General features: G+C 49.5%; 1 protein-coding gene across 1 annotated transcript in view; it reads left to right on the top strand.

The window, feature by feature from the left end:
- The window catches only part of flt4 (fms related receptor tyrosine kinase 4), a 29,908-nt gene that overhangs the window by 5,862 nt on the left and 687 nt on the right, over window positions 1-23,359 (top strand). Inside the window, exons 2-29 of the mRNA XM_084692230.1 lie at window positions 6,213-6,309; window positions 7,574-7,848; window positions 10,106-10,245; window positions 10,355-10,526; window positions 11,411-11,550; window positions 11,729-11,900; window positions 12,045-12,162; window positions 12,367-12,539; window positions 13,263-13,428; window positions 14,552-14,684; window positions 15,380-15,488; window positions 15,642-16,001; window positions 16,566-16,712; window positions 17,544-17,675; window positions 18,352-18,458; window positions 19,203-19,338; window positions 19,762-19,866; window positions 19,947-20,060; window positions 20,296-20,384; window positions 20,469-20,634; window positions 20,741-20,835; window positions 21,040-21,162; window positions 21,353-21,464; window positions 21,599-21,698; window positions 21,840-21,945; window positions 22,024-22,148; window positions 22,712-22,832; window positions 22,996-23,084. Of these exons, the coding sequence (XP_084548356.1) occupies window positions 6,213-6,309; window positions 7,574-7,848; window positions 10,106-10,245; window positions 10,355-10,526; window positions 11,411-11,550; window positions 11,729-11,900; window positions 12,045-12,162; window positions 12,367-12,539; window positions 13,263-13,428; window positions 14,552-14,684; window positions 15,380-15,488; window positions 15,642-16,001; window positions 16,566-16,712; window positions 17,544-17,675; window positions 18,352-18,458; window positions 19,203-19,338; window positions 19,762-19,866; window positions 19,947-20,060; window positions 20,296-20,384; window positions 20,469-20,634; window positions 20,741-20,835; window positions 21,040-21,162; window positions 21,353-21,464; window positions 21,599-21,698; window positions 21,840-21,945; window positions 22,024-22,148; window positions 22,712-22,832; window positions 22,996-23,084 (3,922 nt within the window). The remainder of the gene's footprint in view (window positions 1-6,212; window positions 6,310-7,573; window positions 7,849-10,105; window positions 10,246-10,354; window positions 10,527-11,410; window positions 11,551-11,728; window positions 11,901-12,044; window positions 12,163-12,366; window positions 12,540-13,262; window positions 13,429-14,551; window positions 14,685-15,379; window positions 15,489-15,641; window positions 16,002-16,565; window positions 16,713-17,543; window positions 17,676-18,351; window positions 18,459-19,202; window positions 19,339-19,761; window positions 19,867-19,946; window positions 20,061-20,295; window positions 20,385-20,468; window positions 20,635-20,740; window positions 20,836-21,039; window positions 21,163-21,352; window positions 21,465-21,598; window positions 21,699-21,839; window positions 21,946-22,023; window positions 22,149-22,711; window positions 22,833-22,995; window positions 23,085-23,359) is intronic.

Genomic DNA, 23,359 nt, shown 5'->3' with positions numbered 1-23,359 from the left:
TGTAGCTTATGAGGAGCAAAGCCTTTCACTTCACGCCTACCTTTGATTCTCCAATGCCGTGTCTATCTACCCCTCTGTCACAGAGAAACTCAGTTTGGTTATGTGTCATAAAGCCTGTGTCATCCAGGCCTGTCTCACTAGTCCGGCTGTGATTTATCTGCAGTCTGCCTGGGTGCCTCTGTGGTTGGATGGGCCGGGCAGCAGAACCCCTGGTGCTCCTGACAGAGACTAATGCATGTTGTTGGAGCTCCGGAGCTCAGAAGTCAAACCTGCATGTGTACGTTACAGCTGGAGAGCAAGAACAATGGAGGATTAAAGCACAATCCGAAGTGGCGTGCTTCAATGGTTTAACGGTGGTTTGAAGAATTGCTTTTTATGTTACAGCCGGCGTGCAGCGATTCTAGGTTTAGTTGGAGAGTCACGTGCGAGTTCCACAACTTCTTTTTTGTGAGAAAAGGATATGAATGGAATATCTTCAGTCAGAAATATGTCACAGCATGCATGTTGACATATTTCTGTTGACAGATGGGCACAAACATCCTTTTAATGTTACTCTGGGAGCCAGGTGTTTGTGGGACACACCCCAGAGAGCAGAGAATGCACATACTGTGCTGTGAACAGATACAATCAGGGCTATACAATCCAGTCACACCACCACGTCCATGAATCCATGCATCCAGAAAGGAAGAAACCAGCCAAGAACTTCATGTCTCATGGCTAGATACATTACAGTAGACTAAGTTCTGAGTGCAGGAGTTAGTTTCATTGCTTTAATCATAATTGTATTTCACTCCGTGACTGCGTCCTGTATTTATAATTTTGCCTCCCTTTTGTCATGACTGTTTAAACATTATCGGCTTGAGGGATATGTTTAGTTTGTCCAATAAAAGCTGTATGTATATATGGCAGCAAGACCCAGCTGGTGCTGAGGCTGGGACACAGAGAGAGCGTGTGCGAGAGTGAAGGAGAGAGTGTGTGTGAGAGAGCGGGAAAGAGAGAGAGTGCGATAATTTCTATCGAGAGAATGGGCTTTCACAACAATGGAGTAATCACATTTCTCCAGAGCAATGCACTGTGCCATAGAATTGACTAGGCTTTGCTCCATGAATGGTCTCTGTACGATGAAACCGTGTCGTACGGACAGTCCTGCCAATCCCTAGTTCACTGTAAGAACTGAGATCGGGCCAGAATTTGTGAAAACCCAGTGTGTTTACACAAATTCAATTTAAAGGTATTTTCATGGTTGTGCAAAGATGTATGTGTAAACAGTGAAGCTATTTCAGATAAGTCACCATGCCATGTGTGTACTGCAGTTCAGCCATAAGATGTAAACGCTAAACCTGTTTTTTTTAGATGAGAGAGACACAGCCTGTTGTTCTCTGTTTTTATGAGGCCAGCAAAGTGTTTTAACGTTCAGAGCACTGAGTTTTCCGCCCACCCCTGACCTAGTGGGACAGTCATGGATCTGTTTCAGTACAGGAGAGGGAACCAGAAACACACTATGTTTATGCCACTTTGAATTACATGAAGAGGGAAAGAGAAGAGGACCTTAGGAGCTATGTTTTATCTTTTCAGATTAAAAGGGAGAATGTTGCTCTTGTCTACACAAACACAAACTCACCTCGAGCCCTGGCTTATCAAGATAGCTACCACTGGAATGCATGGGAACTGAGGGGAACCAGTCCAAACTGTTTCTCTAGCTCCTACTCACGGCTCCGGCACCTCAGTTATAGTGAACTGGCAAACATGCCTGTCATGTTCATTTAACTCCAGTAGTATTTATTATGATGAGAATGGACCTATATAAACACTCAATGAGTAAAATGAACACTGCTGGAGTAAATCTTTAACACTTTGAAATTTGCTGCATCTGAGCTTCCATTCATGTCAAGAAACCACTTCCGATATGAAAATTGGAACATTTATGTTAACCGCTTAATTGCAGCCCAGACATTTTAATAAAAGAAAAAAATGAATTCAATGACACAAAAGTGTACCCGCAACCCTATAAAGTTATAGTTGTAATTTACTGAGAAGTTTCAAAATAACCTACTGAGTTTGTCTCTACCGTTGTGCTGATGCAGACATGTGGTGTCGTGGTGCATTCAAAGCCAACTCTAGCACTGGGACTGCTCCTGTATGCTAAAACACACTACAAGTGTGCACTGTACACACTACAAAACACACAACAAACTACATGTGCTGACTGAAAACTGGCTGAGAGCAAAGCTCTGGATGTGTGCCTGTTTCTGAACGTTTTGTTTGAGGTGTTTTGGAATCTCAAGGGGTTTGTGTGTGTAATGCTGCCACCCTAGTCAGACAGATTTATGGCTCTCTCAAACGTTCCTGAACGATAATGTTTGGAACAATGCACATCTCTCTCCGTCATGAAACTCCTGTTCAAGGAGTGTGAGTATGATAACTGCAAAACACAATATCTGCAGGTCTGAAGCTGGAAATGGGATAACTTTTTGGCAGGGGCTGGGTGGTTGCGTGTACATAAATTTTAAGACATTTGTGGTTTTCATTTTATATTAGGTAGAGCTATATATCTAACTGAAAGCCTGACAGCATCTCTCCTCACATGACCACTCCCAAATACGAAGACCTCTGGCAGTTTGGAGACAAATGGTATAGCATACATATGGAATATATTGACATCTGGCATCCAACTCCAACTATGTCACATGCTAGGTGAGGAGAGGAAGGGAGAGTAAATGAGGAGAAGAGAGGGAGAGGAAAAGAGATGAGAGGAAGGGAGAAGAGAGGTGTCTAAGTCTTCAGAACCACATGATGTCACACACTAAAGCAGTGGTTTTCAACCCTGGTCCTCGGGACCCCCTGTCCTGCATCTTTTAGACCTTTCCCTGCCCCAACACACCTGATTCAAATGAATGGTCGTTAACAGGTTTCTGCAGAGCTGGACCCATTCATTTGAATCAGGTGTGTTGGGGCAGGGAAACATCTAAAACATGCAGGACAGAGGGTACCGAGGACCAGGGTTGGGAACCACTGCACTAAAGGACCTGTGGAGGGACCACCAGTTTTGCATCCACCCCACACGCCTCTGGCTTGGCTGGTCCACGGGAGCCCTCAGGGTTCATCAGATCATAGAGGAAAATCTTTAGGAGAATGTGTGATGGAACTGCATCACAGAAAAACGAGGCTTCCATGTTCTGTGTGTGATGGTGTGGTGTGAGGCTTGCTTCACTATGGTGTGACATCACATAACGTACGTCTCCTGTTCTATACTCGAATTAAGTCAGACAATTAGTAGCACACTCAGTCGTGGTTCGGCACAATCTAAAAAAGGTAAAAGATGTCTGTCTCCTGTGTTTGATACCGTGACTTCCCCCGTGAAGAATTCTCTAGCACTCTCCCTGTCATTGCCCCCTAAAGGCTTGGTATGTCTTTGACATTTGAGAAAGATTTAAAATGTTGCAGTCTGTCAGGGTTTAGATGTGTGAAAAAAGCTACTATCTCCTAACTGAGTGTCAAGCAGGCAACTGTTTGTGGTCTGTAGCAAGCTCCACCACCACAGAACCAGCACTCTACGCTCCACTCCTGCCGAATTCCATTCTGCCAGTAGAAGAGAGCTTGATCACATTCCATACATATCCCTGGCTTCTCACAGGCTTGCTCTGTGATTTCCCAGATACTGTCTCTGCAGCTGCCAACCCCCCATAGATTAACCTCTGATGAGAGACTGCTATTTTGGTTGGTCTATCGCTGAATCATCCACTTTCATTGCACTGCTCTTAGAGATCATATATAGTAATATGTGTGTTTTTGCAAGATGATTGACAGTTTGCTTTGTGGACTGCCGCCTGCAATGATGATGTGTTGAATCAGCCAGGTCAGGGGTCCACTCTGGTCAGGGGAGACCTTGAGGGAGTGGGTGTTAGGACAAGGGGAAGGAGGGAGGCCCCCAGTGGCCCTGGGATGGGAGGGAGGGGGGGGGGGTGGGGGGGGCATTGAGAGGAATTCTGTTGTTTCCCTCTTTCAGACAGGGCAGGAAATGGGCTGTTCTAGAAATAGAGGAGGTGTGAGCCATGGTGGTGGGAGTTCCTCCCTCACTGTCCCCCACAGCCCCTCACATGCCCTCTGCATGTTTATCTAACAGGGCCCCATGACCACACAACACAGGGAGCCCTAGTCCAGTACGTAGACAGGCAGGCTGACAGGCAGACTTCCAGACTGACTGACACACTGACTGACAAAGGCAGATTGACAGGCCAGCCTGTGTGAGCAGAGAGCAGAGTGGTTCTCTGGGAGCGGATGCAGGAACAGCCTGCTGTTAGAGGCAGCTGGGATTCTTTCATGAGCCGCCCCCGTCTTCCTGCCTCCACCCAGCCACCCTGTGTCCTCCTAGTCACCCTGCCTCCACCCAGCCACCCTGTCTCCACCCTGCCTCCACCTAACCACCCAGTCTCCACCCTGCCTCCACCTAACCACCCTGTGTCCTCCTAGTCACCCTGCCTCCACCCAGCCACCCTGTCTCCACCCTGCCTCCACCTAACCACCCAGTCTCCACCCTGCCTCCACCTAACCACCCAGTCTCCACCCTGCCTCCACCTAACCACCCTGTGTCCTCCTAGTCACCCTGCCTCCACCCAGCCACCCTGTCTCCACCCTGCCTCCACCTAACCACCCAGTCTCCACCCTGCCTCCACCTAACCACCCTGTGTCCTCCTAGTCACCCTGCCTCCACCTAGTTTTCCTGCCTCCACCAACCTCTGTTTGTTTCCGTCAGTAAAAAGATACCAGACATCCCTCCACTGGCTTCATCCAGTCTCTTCTGTAAGGAATGGTTTTAAAAGATCAAAACCATGATTAAAAGACAGTGGGTTTTACAATGTGTAGTTTTGTGGCGTTCTTCTGAAAGGCTCAACTAATGTGAGTGTGATATCTCGTTTCTGGAACCACAGGCCCCGTATTATCATGGCGCGCTGGTTCAGGCTGTTATTAGTGCCATAAATCAGTGACACAAAGGAGCTAGATGTGAACAGCTAAGGGCACCTCAAAAAAGCTGGACAACCAAACTTTTCTCCAAGCCTCACCATAACCCATATGACCACTTCTACAAAGCCAGGCCCTACAAAGCAGCCTCACGCATACCTTCAGCATCCTTGTAACTGGACTGGAGCTGGGTTTGGAGGTTACAAGGTTCCCCCAGACTCACCGTGCCAATCTCTCGCTACTATCCTTCCTTGTAAACATGTACATTGCTGAGCATGACATATTTACAGAGCGTTGGCCATGTTGTATTGTGCTCTTGAAGCAGCAGGATGCCAGAGAGGAATGTTCTCTGGACGGAGGGCGACATCGTCCAGAGAGTCAGATTTGGATTCGCGTGAGGTCATGGATGATGGTTGTGAAATAAGGCTTGTTTGTGCTGCTGGTCAGAGGGATGGATACAATGGGAGTGTGTGTGAGTGCATGTGTGCGCATGGAAAACAAATGAAGCACATTTTTGGACAGCAGTCAAGCTTTTTCATTGGTGATGAGCTTATTACATTTCTGGGTTCAGTAAATCAAGATTATGGCTCTATTGTTATGGGTTCTATAGTCCTGAAAGTGCAATTCAACTAAATTGCTTTAGAATTTTTCTACAAACAATGATTTCAAATGATACCCCTGAAATTGTTTTTGCTCCACCTCTAAGTAGGGCAACTTACAATAAGGTAATGCATGTTACTTTTGTCTTTTTTACCCTGAGAAGAGTCATCTGAGGGTGATTTAAGAACTCCATACTGCAAGACTGGGTCTCCGTCTCTATGGATACCCAGGCGTACATCATGGATCCAGGTTTATATAGGAATGAGTGAGGGTGCTGGACCAGGCTGGCGAGTGATAATCCAGATCCGTCCACCCCCACAGTCCCTCAGAAGCTGGAATGAATCTGACAGCTGTTTGGTTCTGACTGGCTGTTGTAGGACGACAGCGTTGCCATTCGCAAACCCTGCCGTGATTGGTCTGCGTTCTCCAAACCATGCTCTCCTGCAGATTGCCTTACAGTGGGTAAACGTAATGAATAACATTGGATGGCGTGCTCTGCTGTCTCATTAGATTTCAGGTTGATGTGACGGTAGATGGGTTGGGCAGCGTCTAACAGCGGTGCTATCAAACCCTCCGGGCCCTGAAACAGTTATTAGTCTTTGAAATGTGATTCTGTGCAGGTCTAATACAAGACCTCTGTTTGGTCCCTTCAGGTCTGGTGATTGGATACTCTATGACTCCGCCCATTCTTGACAAGCCCAGAGACGACGTTGTGATTCACGCCCAGGAAACACTGACTATTACATGCAGGTGATGTACGCTCTGTCTGTGTGTGTGTGTGTGTGTGTGTGTGTGTGGTGTGTGTGTGTATGTGTGTGAAGGAGAGACGGAGAGAGGGAGAAGGAGAGAGAATAAGAGGGAGGGAGAGAGGGAAAGGGGGAGAAAGTAAGAGAGGCTGTGAGACTGAGCAAGTACAGTGCACGCTGTGAAAAACAAAGCAATAATATTGACTTAGACTCCAATATATGATATCACCCACAGGTCATCACAGTGTCGAGATGGCTGGAATGTATTATTCAAGTAAAGCCTGGAATGCAGTAAATCACATTTCTCCAAGTTTCAATTTTGCAGTGATTTGCATTGTACAATTTGAACTTCCCTGCTTCTGCGCCCACTCACAGGAGAATGGGTCTTACATACCAACCCAACAGCAGTGGTAACAACAGCCATGTCCTAGGGTGATGGTCAGAGGCCAATGTGCAAAATGTCTCTCCTAAAACACAGCCTGCAATGTTATGATCCAGATTGACCAAAGATATGATTCAATTTAGATTTATCTTTTTATATTTATCCTCACAACATCTTGCCCGCAACAGCAATCCCAGCCTGTGCTATACAAAATTTTTCTCTGCGGTAGCAAGAAGCATGTCTTTGGAAAGCTGATGATATTGTTGGCTGCTTCTCAGTGTGATTCATGAATAGAAGTGTGCATTTTCAACCTCATATGGCCAGCTCTCAAACCAAGCTCTGTGGTTCGCAACCTTGTTAACCAGGAAATCAGGTTTATTTCCGTCATTTGGTCTTCGCCAATGTGCAATGGGATAGATAGGCCCTATTCATTGGGGATTTTAAATAGGCAAATCTATCAGTTGTTCCCGTCTTGGAAAAAAGTCAATTCCCGCCGGTTCTTTGTGGCCTTCCCAGCAGATGTGAACATTTGTAGTCTGTGGAGGTACGGTGAGCCAGCATAGCTATCATTTTTCAGCTCTCCGTAATGGTTTTACTCAATCTCATTCATATGGCCCCTGGTATATTGTGTCCCCCATAACTGAGTTTGTTTGACAAAGCACACAGGAGGTGTGTGGAGTACTGGATGTGATAAACATTCAATACAGACACACACGTCACCATACACAAGCACACACACACACACGCACAAGTATTATCACACACACTAAAACCCAAAACACACTCACCAAACTTTTTTTTTCTTCTTCTAAATCGTCTCTCTGCTTACCTTTGTCTCACTGAGCTGAGTTGACGAATGACCTGTGCCTCCATGCGGCCTCTACAGGGGGCAGCGTACGCTGACATGGGCCTGGCCTGAGCACACTCTGATGGGGCAGGAGCTGACGGACCGCCAGGCTCAGCTGGCGCCCACCGGGGCCCCCGGGCAGAGAGCCGTCTGGGTGAAGGAGTGCCGGGGGGAGCCCGGGAGACCGTACTGCAAGACCCTGGTCCTGAGCGGCGCCAGGGTCAATGACACTGGCTACTACCGCTGCTACTACCGGGACATCAAGGCCATCATCGATGGCACCACCGCGGTCAGTGTCTATGTGTTCGTGAGCGGTAAGTCCGGTTCATATAGAAGGGCTTTACAGACAGCAGTGAATTTATGTGTCTCAGAGTTTCCAGAAGACAATGTAGGAAGTGGCGCAGGCCAGAATTGAACCCGGCGCCCCTGCGGTGAGGCCTCAGTCCATTTGGTTTGTGGTCTACCCTGTGAGCCACAGGGGCGCCCCCAGGCTTGTTATAGTGTCCTGACTTGACCAGTTCCACTCGGCTGGTCAGGCTGTCTTCCTCTGCTTTCTCTTCTTCAGGATGTACACTCTAATTACAGACACCAGATCTCGTGTTCACAAAGCAAACCCTTAAAATATTAGGCATCTGTGTTGTTGACTTGGTGCTTGAAGTTGGCTGGAGTTAAGGCTCCTAATGATGAATAAATGTAAGATTCAAGATGTAATAAAGCAGGACATTATACCAGCGTCCCCGCTGAGATTACAAATATGTCACCATAAATCACCTCTAACTCGTTTTCAGGACCCTAGGCCGGCGAGGCCAATCTCAGCTCCATCCATCTTCAGTGGACAGCATTTGTAGTCCACGCAGGCTCTGATAATCTCTGAACTAGGGGGACAAATAACTGCAGCCTTTCTCATACTCCATCTCAGTGATGCTCCATTCATGTTCCAATAACTCCCATCAAGCTGAGAGATCTTTAGTCGGGTTGGTTTGTCACGGAGGGAGATGCCCTATGCTTCTCCAACCAAACCTGCCTCCAGGGCTAACCCCGTTTATTTCTCTCTCTGCTGGGGAGGGATGCGTGGGAGGATGGAGGGAGGGAGGGTGTGTGAGATGGGAAGGGGAAAGTGAGGGAGGGTGAAGGAGAGTCGGTAGGGAGCAAGGGATTACAAGGGAGAGTGGGAGGATGAAAGGGTGAGAAAGAAGAGACAGGGTGAAGGAGGGAGGGTAAGGGAGGCTGGGTGAGAGAGCGTGAGAACGTCTCATGGAGGGTGATTGTCATGTAGGTAAATCCCTTGACCAGTCCACTCAGGTCCACTCACATTGGCGGTCAGTGCCTCCTCCTGACAAGGTGCCGGAGCAGTTTTCCACAGATCTTACCAGGGGGCTGAACACAACCAGCTGAAACCACGGCTGTAAATTAGACCCCCACTCTGCAGGATGAGAGGAGACACATGTGGGTTCACTTATCCTGCCCTGCCTCACAGCACTCCAGCTACACCCATACAGACAGTGTACACATGCAGGTACACACTGACACATGTAGACACAAACACACACACACACACACACACATACTGTTCTTGCTTGAGGTGTGTGAGGTTTGTGGAGATTCTAATGCCACTCTCTAAACTCCCTTCAGCGTCACACCTGTGGTGATTTATCTTGAGGAGCTCCAAGTCTGAGTGGTTGTGTATTTGTTCAGTTTTATCTGTGTCTCATGCCCTCCCCGGGAAAGAAACATAAGCCATTCTGTTCAAATGTTTGGGCTTCTTGCTGCTTGGAGTGATTGCTTTGAGCTCTATGGAAAATAAGTTCAAGTTTTAGAATAATGAAACCTTAGGAAGAGGAGAAAAAACTGAGCAGGTACCGATCACAGAATATTGCTACAATGCGAGCCAGAAAATTGTAGGGTTCTATCAGACAGGAAGACACACAGAGATTAGTTCTTCTCTTAATAGCCTGTTCCACAGTGTGGGAGCAAATGACTTGTAGAATGAGGAAAACCACTATCTGAATGCTGCTAAATGGCCATGGAAATGACTGTCACAATCTGTGTTTCTGGTCTATTATAACCGTAAAACAAGGAACATCAAGGTGCTTTCCAGAGGGAGAGAACATTAGCCATTTAGCAGCATCCTAAGGTGGAGTCTCTTATGTTTAGTGTGGGGGATTAGCTGCCCTCCAGATCCCGGGTGTCGTTTTATTTTCAGCTCGTGTTGTTTTACTTTGTGAAGACGCCCTGTTGGGAGCCGGGTTGTGTTCCACACTCCAGACAAAGCCCCAGTCCTCACACAGCATGCTGCTGCTGAAACTTCTGCAGCCCAGTCTCACTGCTTATCACACGGCTGCGGCCGATTGGGGTCTCCGTGACAACCCGAGGGCCACTTCATGCTTACAAAGACGTCGTCACACACCGTGTTTTAAGACGCTTCGAACAAACCTGTCAGAGTTGCGTGCCGACGGCCTTAAAAATGTCCGACGGTGCAGGGAGGTCTGACTTTCACTGGCGTCTTTTTTTCATTTCTAATATGTGGTATGTGTAGACGGCCCCTAACGCACCTGTGTCCCTTTATCTCAGACCCCCAGGAGCCCTTCCTCAAGAGAAGCGGCCTCTCCAACGACAACAACCTGGAGACCATCTTCATCACCGGGTCGTCCTCACATATAGTCGTTCCATGTTTGGTCACCGCCCCCGATCTCAACGTCACCCTGTATCTGGTTAGCTCTGTTCTTTTCTCTCTCTCCACGCTCAGGACCCTCTAGGTCCATATTCTGTGCTATAAGTAAGAGGTTTACCCTGTGTGTTGTGTTGCGTGTGTGTGTCCAGTGGCCAAACCCTATGCCTCTGGAGGAAGAGGGGATGAGTTGGGACAGCAAGCAGGGTTGGTTGGTACCCAGACTGGTGCTGGACACCCGACCTTACCTCATTGGGTTCTTCTGCAGAACCACCGTACTGGGAAAGGAACATGAATCCACTTACTACCTGGTCCACTCCACAGGTACTACAGCACTGACTCTACCTAGTACACGCTACCTAGAACATTCTACCTAGAACATTCTACCTAGTACTCTCTATCATACACACACACACACACACTAGTACACTATCTAGTACACTCTACCAAGATCTAAAATGTCCATAATATCAAGAGGGAAAAAATGCAGAATGAAGAGAATGGTTGGACTGAAACTAAGATGAGGAGGCAACCGTCAGCCATGCTGCTCCCTCCTGTTTCCTCCAGCGTGAACTCTGAGAGACCCCGAGTCCCAGTGTTGTTCAATGAGATCATTCATCTCTCACTGTTCAGATGTGAAGGTAACTCATACCCCAGCTCTGGGCCAAGAGCAACAGGCCCACCGCCCCGAGGACAAACTGAAAACTTGCCTTTCGCCGCGCCGTCACATGGAGGTGCTGATGGAGCAGTAAAACAAACAGACGCTCTCGCGCTCCGAGACGTTATCATCCTCAGACGTGGGCCCTGGGCGGCTGCTCTGGTCCAATGACAGCACAGGCAGATGGTCTTCAGTTACACACTTAAGAGAGGGAGCTGTGCCAACGTTCCGATGCTTCTAAGCAGCTCATACTTTCACAAGTTTACTCTTTAGTTGACTGGATAGGTCTCCACAAGTCCTCAGAGCAGGTCTGTCACGTCAGGAGTGGAGACTGACAGGACACAAAGCAGAAAGCAGTTGAAAAAACATGTAAAGGACGTGAGAAGGGCCCATGACCAGGTTTGAATCTGCTCTGATGACCAGGTTTGAATCTGCTCTGATGACCAGGTTTGAATCTTGTGGTAATCTCTGAACATATGTATGATCTCTCTATCTCTGTCTCTATCTCTCTATCTCTCTCACTCACTCTCCGTTCCTCCCACCTGGACAGGAAGTCTGATTTACGACGTCAAGCTATTTCCAGAGTCCTCTGTGGAGTTGATAGTGGGAGAGGCCCTCACTTTGAACTGCACGGCCTCGGTGGAGTTCAACACAGGCTTGAACTTCCAGTGGTCCTACCCTGGCAAACAGGTACTTGACAAAGAACCATCATGGCTGCCAGAGATCATATTTAATCAAATGATTTTGGCATTCTTTTGTAATTGGCAGAACAAATACACCTGGTTAGCTCTATAATAACCTCAGTCTTACTAGTGTGACTTAGTCAGGGAAGTGCAACTGCGATCTAACCCGAGTTTGCACTGTCTAGACAAACAGCTCTGTTAGCATCCACCACCAGAGGACCTCCCTAGCCAGCTTCACAGAGGCAGTCAGCATCCTGACCGTCCACAGTGTCAACATCACAGACATGGGCTCCTACACCTGCTCTGCCATCAGCATGGAGAAAACTCTGGACCTGGCAACCCAGGTCATAGTTCACGGTAAGAACTGCTGACCCATTGTCAACAGGCAGGTATAGTACATCCTCATAAATCCTCCGGCTCCACAGAGCATCCAGAGATGTCTCAAAACGGGGGGAGGGGTGGCATTTGACAGCCTTGATGGACGGTGTGTCTGTCCTCCAGAGAAGCCCTTCATCAGCCTGGACTACAGGAACGGCCCCCTGCTGGAGGCCACCGCTGGGCAGAAGAGCCTGAAGCTGCTGGTGAAGGTGTCTGCCTACCCTACACCAGAGACCCTGTGGTAAGACTGCAGCGGTTGATTGCCTGGAGACTGTTGGAGCTGTCACGTCCTGACAGCCACTATCAGACAGTTGACATTTCCGTTTAATCCGACAACTTTTTTTTCTCATGTTGTTTGATAAGATTTGTATTTCATTTTCCTGTGAATCTTTTGTGTGTGCGTTTGTGTGTGTTTATGTGTGTTGTGTGTGTGTGTGCTGAACAGGTATAAAGACGGGAAATTGATAACCAGGCGCCCCGAGTTCAACAGGATGAGGCAGCACCAGTATCTGGAGATCAGGGACGTTTGCCAGGAAGATTCTGGGAACTACACAGTGGTCCTGAGGAGCAAGGCCTTGTCCCTGGAGAAGAGGCTCACCTACACCCTCATCATCAACGGTAGTCTGCTCTGACAAGCCTGGCATGAGATCAGGAGAACACCTTGGCTTCTTCTTTTTCAAGTGATATGAATGTGACCTACTGGGCATTTAATGGCTCGGGTCCAATACAGCTACAGGACTATGCCCTGTCCGGTCACCTCAGGGATGGGAAAGAACCAGTTGAGATCATGACGACGTCTGAGACCTTTTCTCCTGCCTTTCTCCGCCTCCTCCTGGCTGAGCTTATTGTGTGACAGTAGAATTGTCTATTCTCTCTCTCTCTCTCTCTCTCTCTCTCTCTCTCTCTCTCTCTCTCTCTCTCTCTCTCTCTCGCGCTCTCTCTCTCTCTCTCTCTCTCTCTCTCTCTCTCTCTCTCTCTCTCTCTCTCTCTCTCTCTCTCTCTCTCTCTCTCTCGCTCTCTCTCTCTCTCTCTCTCTCGCTCTCTCTCTCTCTCTCTCTCTCTCTCCCTCCCCCCCTCTCTCTCTCTCTCTCTCTCTCTCTCTCTCTCTCCCTCTCCCCCCCCCCCTCTCTCTCTCTCTCTCTCTCTCTCTCTCTCTCTCTCTCTCTCTCTCTCTCTCTCTCTCTCCCTCTCTCTCCCCTCCCCCCCCTCTCTCTCTCTCTCTCTCTCTCTCCCTCTCCCCTCCCCCCCCCCTCTCTCTCTCTCTCTCTCTCTCTCTCTCTCCCCCTCTCTCTCTCTCTCTCTCTCCCTCCCCCCCCTTCTCTCTCTCTCTCTCTCTCTCAGTCCCCCCACAGATCCATGAGAAGGAGGTGGCAGCCCCGTCCAGCCCGTACCTGAGCGGCAGCACTCAGACGCTGACCTGCACCGCCCTAGGACGGCCCGCCCCCTCCATCACCTGGCACTGGCGACCCTGGAGCCCCTGTGGCCTCAACAGTACCCGACGCAGCCTGTATGAGACACACACACACACACACACGCACACCTAACTCGCATGCATATCACACCACATCGTGCACACACACACACAAACACACACCAACACACATATGACATTACCTAGAATAAGCGTGAGGCTTCACTATAATTCTTTGTCCCCAATGAGAGAGTCCGAGGCAGCGGCAGATGAACCGAGGCGGCTTCATTGACTCCTTGTTCTAATCTCTGTCACTCTCAGCCCACCTCCTTTTGAAACAACAATAACCCCCTAAACACACAGTGTCGTATATCCTCTGTCCTCCTGTGGGCTTCACTCTGAAAGGTATTGCTTTTGTCTAGCTAAGCCGGGTGGGTGGGCATGATTCATGGGTCCAGACAGGACATGGGCATCCTTAACAGGTCTGCTTGCTGTCTTAGGGCACTTCCTTACAATGGAGCGATCAGTCACACATCCTGAAACATGTAGATACACTTCTACACACGCACACACTGACAAACACACACAAACATGACCATGCCTATTGGCATCCTCCCACACATGTGTCTGTGTGGGTATGTATGTAAAGGGTACAGTGTGTGTTGCCAAACAGAATTATAAATTCAAGTATCATATTTTTACACATGACTGTCGTAACTCAGTCAGGAGGTTGATTGAAAGGATGCTTTTGAGGACACGGTCATGATGACATTGATGGCTTTACCTCATTTGGTAAACATAGCTTTCCTCCCAGGACAAAAAGACAATCTAATTTCATGTCTCATTTGCTCTGCTGTGATATTCACAGTTTGCTCATAACAGAAACCACTGTTACATTGTATTACTTTACCAGAGAAGGATCTGTCATATGAAAGGGTCTCCACCATTGATGTAGTACCTCAAGTACATTTGTACTATGAGGACTCTTCTCACAATATTAGACATTTCACTGTCTGCTTTGTCTGTAGCCTGTCCATTCCTGTTAGACTGAAGGAATGAAGAGGTCAGTTGAATACTGCTATGATGTGCCTGTCGTATGTTATTGACCGGAGGGTTGAATATCTCTCCTGGGTCCGTTGACTATCTTAGATTCATATTTTAGATGAATATCACAGCTTATATCATGTGCATAATATTGCCTTTTCTGGTGTCTTCGTAGCCGTAAGGACAGGAAGGGGAGGAGCGGCAGGATGGCTGACTGTCAGAACTGGCAGGACATCGACCCCGAGAACTCTGGGAACACATCGGAGAGCATCTACACATCCATGGAGGTGGTGGACGGGAGACAGAAGGTTGGTTTCCCTGGAACACCCCTCCAGAGTTGTCATCCTACCCTCCACTCGTTTTGTTATTAACAGATGAGTCATGGATTCATCCTCTCCAAGGATGTAACAAAAGTAGCATTTTAGAGTACAGAAATATCAATGCAGACACTTAACCTAGAAAAAAAGGAGTTTCTGTAAGTGGCCCTAACCATGAACTGTGGTGTTTTTATGTAAGTGTCCCAAATCATGAACCCATTGACAATATTTGTCAATCAGCAGGGAAGACGAATGGACAGCCGTTTCCTCATTAGAAATATTTAAAACCCTTTTCCTGTGCACACTTCCTGCTGGGAGTGGGAATGAATCTACACATGCATGTACACGCACACGCTTCTACAGACACACGCATCTAGACACACACACACACACACACACATACTGCACATGCTTCTTCACACATACACACACACCACACACACATACGACTGGACACGCAGAGATCACTTCCTGTTTTCTCCAGTTCCTGTTCCTGGGCGGGGCAGTCGTGTCAGTGGAAAAGTTGGAGTCACGTCAACCTTGACACACACAATGAATTACCCAGAATCCTCTGAGTCTGAGGCCAAGCTTCAGTGAACAACATGGCTCGTGTCTTAACTATCACTGTTGTAAAGTGAATGAGGAGAACTTATGAATTGTTAAATGAAACGCTCGTGCCCCCGCAGGTTGTGAGCAGGCTACTCATCCACAACGCCAGCATCTCCGTCATGTACAAGTGCTCGGCTGAGAACAAGGTCGGCAAGGACGAGCGGCTCATCTACTTCTATGTGACTAGTAAGTATGACTGGAGGCTTGAGCCTGCTGTGGAACACACTGTCCTGTCCTGAACAGCTCCCCAGCCATCCTACACAGTCTGTAAGGTGACCACACCCAAAAGCTCCATTCCGGCTCCGTGTCCTAAACCCCCTCCTCCTGTCCCTGCCCCAGCTGTCCCAGAGGGCTTCAGCGTGGAGCTGCGTCCGTCCGAGGAGCCCCTGGAGCAGGCGGCGGTGTCCCTGCGCTGCGGAGCCGACAACTACACCTACGAGCGGCTGCAGTGGTACCGCCTGGACCCCCAGACCCTGCAGGACGAGAGGGGCCGGCCCCTGGAGCTGGACTGCCGCAGCCTCCACCTCTACGCGGAGCGCCTGGACGGCCAGCTGTCCTTCCTGGAGGCCTCCAACAGCTGGCTGCTGGAGCTGGCCCTGGCCAGCCTGAGGCTGCAGGACGAGGGGCCCTACGTGTGCGAGGTGCAGAGCCGACGCGGCGGGGAGAAGCACTGCCTCAGCAAGTACATCTCTGTCAGAGGTGAGGGGGGGGGGAGGAGAGGGGAGAAGGAGGGGAGAAGGAGGGGAGAGAGGGGTGGAGGACACGCCGGCTCAGCGGTCCAGGCGTGGACACAGAGGCGTGCACACAAGCACAGACAGTCATGCACTATTAAGCCCCCACACACACACACACACCACATTAACTTTCACAGTGAGATGAGGGAGGGCATGGACCTCACAGAGCCATGAAGATGGAGGCTTCGTGCAGGGAGGTTGGGGGTCTTGGAGGTCTCTTAGGCCCTCTAATGCCTTATTCATGGCCAATGTTGCACCCTATTGACCTGAGGGAGCTCTGTGAGAGAACGAATAGCCGCTGGAATGGTGTTTTTCATCTCTTGCCCTCCCCAGTATCCTATGGGAGGCCTCTCCTCGTATAAACCCCTCTGGACATCAGACTCAATTAAAATACCTGTATGTGTGTGCAAAGGTGGCCTGACTCTCTCTCCCTCTCGCTTTTCTCTTTCCCTCTCTTTTGCTTTGTCGTTCCCTCTCGCCGTCTCTCTCTCTCTGTGTCCCTCTCTCCTCGTCCCCTGCCTTCCCCCAGCTCTGGAGGCCCCCAGGTACAGACACAACCCCACCAACCAGACGGTGAATGTGAGTGAGTCTCTGCTGATGGAGTGTGATGTGGAGGGCACACCCTCACCCCAACTCTCCTGGTTCAAAGACCACGAACCACTCCACCAAATGTCTGGTAGGTAGGCACCAAACACAACCCACACAACACACACACGGCACACACACACCCTCTCCAAAAGTGTATGTGTGTGTGGTACTGTTGAGCTTAATGTGTGTGCTACACCAACCCTCTTAGTAGAGCAGAGTGTCTGCGCTATTTCTGTTTCCTCCGGCTTTGCCTCGCATCTCTCTCTGTTATGAGCACTTACTCATCTGTAGCAACTAACACACAAACACACACACACACATACGCACACACCTGCCAAACACATCCATCAAATAGGTGGATCAACACTTCGATCCATCACCGCCCCACTTCCCACTCTCACAACACACACACACACACACACCCCCCGATGTAACCTAAGGGACATCTTCAAGCACACACAGGAGAGAAATAGTGGTATTGTTTTGATTGACAGTGGAGAAGGGCGGGGGTTCGATCAGAGCTCTGCTGAGAATAGTGGCCTTTAGACCTGGACTAGAATGCTGAATACAAGATCAATTCAGAGATAGTGGACAGAATAAGAATAATGAATAAAGTAATAGAGGGATGGAACTAGTGATGGAGAAAGCTGGAGATTAGTAAGAGCGGTAGATGGGAAAAGGACGATGGACTGATATGGTAGATTGATTGATAGATTGCCTGACAGTGTAGTGCAATGGTAGGTATATGGGCTCCAGGCGTGTGTGCCCGCATGTGTGACTGCATATGTGTGCAAATTTGTGTGTGTGAGTATGTACATCTCTGTGTGTGCATGACTATGTGCGCAGGTGCACATGTGTGTGTGTGTGTGTGTGTGTGTGTGTGTGTGTGTGTGACTGACAGCTCTGTGCTGTGCTGTAGGGGTCCAGCTGCAGAACTCTAACAGGACTCTGAGTATCCAGCGAGTGAGGGAGGAGGATGCCGGCCTCTACACCTGTACTGCCTGCAACCAGCGAGGCTGCGTCCAGTCCTCAGCCTCCATCAGAGTGATTGGTGAGACAGGCATACACACACACACACACAGGCACGCATGCACAGACACTCCCACACACATGCACCTGCGTCCACTCCTTAGCTGCTAAAACACACACACACCACTGGGAACACACACCGACACCCCTTTCTGCACTCTCAAACAAAAACACACACGCAGCAAGCACACACACAAACACACACACAGCCAAGCACACACACAAACACACACACAGCCAAGCACACACACAAACACACACACAGCCAAGCATGCATGCCTTGTTCCTTCCTCTTCTTAACCCTGTTCTTTCTCCTGTGTTCTTTTCTTTTGTGCTTCAGATCAGTGAGATATCTGATACCTGCATTCATTATTAAATGTATTTAGCAAAGAGGGTCTCTTGATAAATGATTCAATCAGGCTACTGTAGCTGCACATTGCTGGAGGCTGTTTTGTGGTGTTGCTAGTGTGTGGTATAGCACCCCTTACAGGTCAACACCAAATACAACAGCCAACAAAAACTGTTCCACAAACGAATATACAAACCTTTTTAAAACCACTAACAAACCCAAATCTATAAGCTTTCATATCTTAGGTTTATATTTGTAGTCATGGTAATATGTGTACGTATCATATGTTTATGGATGTTATAGTAGGACTAGCTGGGCTGAAGTCTCCTGTGCTGTGTTCTCTTCCCAGGATCCAGCGAGCGAGCCAGCGTGGAGATGGTGATCCTGATGGGGACCGGGGTCATCGCTGTCTTCTTCTGGGCTCTGCTCATCCTCATCTTCTGCAACGCCAAACGGGTCAGGACTTGTGACCTTTCACCTCTCACCCCTTCAGCTCCTTATCTGCTCACCTCACTCGAGTTCATGTGGATTCTTTGCTCTCTGATCTACCAGACACACACATACACACGCACACACACTCCCCTCCAGTCACACACACACACTCTCTTGACACACACACACACACTCTCTTGACACACACACACGACCGTGATCTCATTGCGTCCTGTCCTCGAACATGTCTCCTAGTGTTGGTGACACACTGTGTTGAACCATGCAGTGATTTAGTCTGGGATGAGTTCCAAGTAACCTGGGTGATGTATAGAGTTGTCCTCCAAACAGCTGCTCGGACACTTGCATGGCCTCAGTAGGAGTTGTTCTGTCTCAGTCCAGCCAGCCACTGACAACTCATCCTCTCTGTCGGCTCCTCCTTCCACCCCTCCCTCTCCCCTACTTCACCTTCCCTCTTTCTCTCCTCCCCTCTCTCTCTCCTCCCTTCTCTCTCTCTCTGACTCTCTCTCTCTTTCTTTCTTTCTCTCTCTCTCTCTCTCTCTCTCTCTCTCTCTCTCTCTCTCTCTCTCTCTCTCTCTCTCTCTCTCTCTCACTCTCTCCCTCTCTCTCGCTCTCCCCTACTTCACCTTCCCTCTCTCTCTCCCCCCTCTCTGTCGGTCTGTCTCTCTCTCTCTCTCTCTCTCTCTCTCTCTCTCTCTCTCTCTCTCTCTCCCTCCTCTCTGTCTCTCTCTCTCTTTCTCTCTCTCTCAGGTTAACCCAGCAGACATAAAGACTGGTTATCTGTCCATCATCATGGACCCAGGGGAGGTTCCTCTTGATGAGCAGTGTGAATACCTGCCCTATGACTCCTCCCAGTGGGAGGTCTCCAGAGACAGACTCCGCCTTGGTGAGCACGGAGGGGATGGACGGATGGATGGAAACCAACGACTGAATAAATAAAACGAATGAATGAATGTCAAATGAGAGACACATTCTCTTCCCCCAGCCTGTGGGCGTTAGCACCCAAGCAGAGCCTACTACTGATGATTCATTCAAACTGTTTCCTGTACATAACTTGAGGCCATGCATCTGTTCCATCAAAAGGATTTATAGGAATCCAAATAGTTTATTTTCCAATATGGCATTGGAATTGGCCTGATACGTTTTTCTGTGCACATGCCACATTTTTCTGATTTACATTTTAGCAATGTTCCAGATGCTCTTACCCAGAGGAATGTACTACTGTTGCATTCTGAAAACAGATAAACAAACTCCTGTTGTCTTTTCTACATCTAGTTCCAGTCTAAATTGTTTGGTTTTTCTCACCAAGGTAAGGTTCTAGGTCATGGTGCGTTTGGTAAGGTGATTGAGGCAGCCATATTTGGAGTCAGCAAGAACAACAGTCTGGATACCGTAGCAGTGAAGATGCTGAAAGGTGTGTATGCATGTGTGTGCGTGTGCATGTGTGTCCGTGTGTGTAAATGTGTACTTACATGTTCTCTGTCTCCTGCTCAGAGGGGGCTACAGCCAGCGAACACAAGGCGTTGATGTCCGAGCTGAAGATCCTCATTCACATTGGGAATCACCTGAACGTGGTGAACCTGCTGGGGGCCTGCACCAAAGCTAACGGTGCTTACACAGCTAGCACAGAACTAGCACAGAGCTAGCACAGAACTAGCACAGAGCTAGCACAGAGCTAGCACACACCTGTTGCACACCTAGCACACACTTACTACACACCCAGCACACAGACTACACACCTGCTGGCACTCATTCCGAACCACCAAACCATGTAGGCTGCTTCCTCGTCTGTATGCATTAGAGAAGCTATTGAGATTCTGATCAGTGTTTCATTTCACCTTAGGCCCTCTGATGGTGATCGTGGAGTACTGCAAATACGGAAATCTATCCAATTATTTGCGTGCCAAGAGGGAGTTCTTCCTACCGTACAGAGTGGGTATAAATCTGTGCCCGGGGGCGGTGAGCTGTTTCAGTGTGCATTATGGAGGTTTTGACCCCAGTGAACTTGTGATTCAGGATCGCTCCCCTAAGACTCAGAGCCAGGTGAGGCGTATGATAGAGGCAGGCCAAGTGGACCAGAAAGGCCGACGCCCACCGTCTCCATCCTCCTCCTCCATTGGAAGTCCACAAAACCAGTCGTCCAGGAAGTCCAATCAGAAGAGCCGCCCTGTCGTGGAAAGACGTGAGTCACAGGACAAGGTCCAGGCCGGCTAGCCTTGATATGAATGTAAACACCTCTATGCTAATCCCTATCCATCTCCCCCCCCCCCCCCTCTCTCTCTCTCCAGTGGAGGACCTGTGGAAGACTCCTCTGACTATAGAGGATCTCATCTGCTATAGTTTTCAGGTGGCACGTGGGATGGAGTTCCTGGCCTCCAGAAAGGTATTGCTATGCACACACACACACACACTTCTCTTCCTTCTGGTGTCTCAGCTGCCTTGACCCCCATCCTAACCCCTGACCCTGGCTGAACCTGGAGCTTTGATCCGGTGGATCCTCTGATGACAGTCCAAAACATTCTCCAGTCACACGCACACAAACAAACACCACACGTCTCTGTAGATTTGACGTGTGCGTCCTGTGCAGTGTATCCACAGAGACTTGGCAGCCCGGAACATTCTGCTGTCAGAGAACAACGTGGTGAAGATATGTGATTTCGGCCTGGCCAGGGACATCTATAAAGACCCAGACTACGTCAGGAAAGGCAACGTGAGACTGGTTCTGTTTACCCCTTCCATGTTCTGGTTTTGATCTATTTTATGTCCGTTGCTGTACCCAAACACAGCTGGCGGTGATAAGTGAGATTTGTATTTGTCACTGGGAGTCTGGAAGGTGAGGTACAATGGTTTGGAATGTTCCGCTGATATTTTTCTGTCTCTCACACATCGTCATGACTCAGGCTCGCCTCCCTCTGAAGTGGATGGCTCCGGAGAGCATCTTTGACAAGCTGTACACCACCCAGAGTGACGTCTGGTCCTTTGGTGTGCTGCTCTGGGAGATCTTCTCACTGGGTAAGACTCAGACGGTCATCCTCGGCACCATGAACTCCTGGCTCTAGACGTTCTTCCTTCCAGCTGCTTGGATTTCGTGAGACCCGAGGCCCCCCGGGTGTAATCTGCCTTCCTCCTCCTGTTCTCCTCCCCAGGGGCGTCTCCGTACCCGGGCGTCCAGATCGACGAGGACTTCTGCAAGCGTCTGAAAGACGGAACCAGGATGCGATCACCTGAGACGGCCTCCCCTGAGATGTGAGTGCGCTGTACCGCCGGACAAACCTGTCCATGACATAACTAGTGGCCCCGGGTGTCACACGACTGCTCACTGCCTGAACCAGAGTGTCCCCTGCGTGTAACTGCTGTGCCGTGTGCTGTGCTGCCCCCTGCTGGTAGATATGGGATCATGCTGGCCTGCTGGCAGGGCGAGCCCAGGGAGAGGCCTACGTTCCCTGCCCTGGTGGAGATCCTGGGAGACCTGCTGCAGGACAACAGTCTACCAGTAAGTCAGGGCGCCAAAGGTGGAGAACATTTGTGTGTGTGTGTGCGTATGTGTGTAACTTTTCCCCTCTTCATACAGGATGGAAAAGACTACATACCCCTGAATCCCTCCCAGAGCTCCGAGGACGACGGCTTCTCCCAGGCGTCGTCACGACCGCCCTCTCAGGAGGAGCTGAGGCTGGCCTGTAGCACCCTGCCTGCCAGGTAGAACACACTGCTGGACTCACTCACTACTGGCCTCCTCCTCTCCTCCTCTCCTCCTCTCCTCCTCTCCTCCTCTCCTCCTCTCCTCCTCTCCTCCTCTCCTCCTCTCCTCCTCTCCTCTCCTCCTCTCCTTCTCCTTAACTGCAGCACGTGTGAAGTTGTCTTTTTGCGTTTGCTTTTTTACATTTTCTTTTAATAATGACTAATCCCCGTAGCTTAGCAGCATCTTATTACCACTAAGATGATATGGAGAGGATCATTCTTTCCGTTCCCCCGGAGCTGAGCTGAAGAGCCAGCTAGTAATCCCTCCTCTAACTCAGGATGTGACCCACTTGTGTTGATCGGTCTCCCCTGGCGCCGAGGGCAACGATCACGCTCATCCGCCACCTTGTAGCTCATTTAGTTCCTCCAGCTCCCTCAGCAGTGCCGTTGGGACCTGTCGTTAGGCTACCCTGGCTCGCTGCAACCCACAGAGCCCACGAGGCTGGCAGGCAATCCAGAGCTTTACTGCGCTCATCCTTCAAACCCTCTCTAAACCCTGTGTGTCCGTGCCACCGTGCCAGGTATTACAACTGCGTGCCGCTGGCAGGCTGCGTGTTCCTGGGGCAGTCCAGGTCGTGCCATCCCCGAGTCAAGACGTTTGAGGAGCTGCCCCTGGAAATGAGCTCCCACCAAACGCAGCACGTAAGCCCCACCCTCCTGTCGTCTCGCTGTCTCGTCGCCAAATGTCAGCCAGCTGGTGACATTTCCCGGTGTCACGCCCAGAGCCTGCCGGCACGTCTCTGATGTGAGCGTGGACGGCCCTCGCGCGGCTTCTCTCTGATCCCCTGGCTTGGTTGTGTTTCAGCAGGACAACCAGACAGACAGCGGGATGGTGCTGGCTTCAGAGGAATTTGAAAGAATCGAACACAAGCACAGGGGCGCCATCTCCACAAGGTACACACAGTCAGGGGTGCATTAACATTTCCCACAAAAGAAATGCTTGCCTGCGACAGTTGTTGCAATATGCATACAATATAGTGAATATAGTTAGAGAGTAGAGATGTCATTTCAATAGCACACAGCAAAAACAGGAGATACTGAAACAAAATTCAACTTATTTCCCTCATGATTCACCATCGGAATCCACATGAGTAGCAACGCACTATTTGTACATCACTTTGTCAAAATGATCAAATGTAAATGTGTTTGCGGATTAACAAGAGGTTGTG

The sequence above is a fragment of the Hypomesus nipponensis genome, chromosome 1 (genome assembly GCF_054491055.1).
Source record: "Hypomesus nipponensis isolate SF chromosome 1, ASM5449105v1, whole genome shotgun sequence".
Taxonomy (NCBI): Eukaryota; Metazoa; Chordata; class Actinopteri; order Osmeriformes; family Osmeridae; genus Hypomesus; species Hypomesus nipponensis.
Note: the sequence above shows the minus strand (reverse complement) of the source record. Positions and strands in the feature narration are given on the sequence as shown.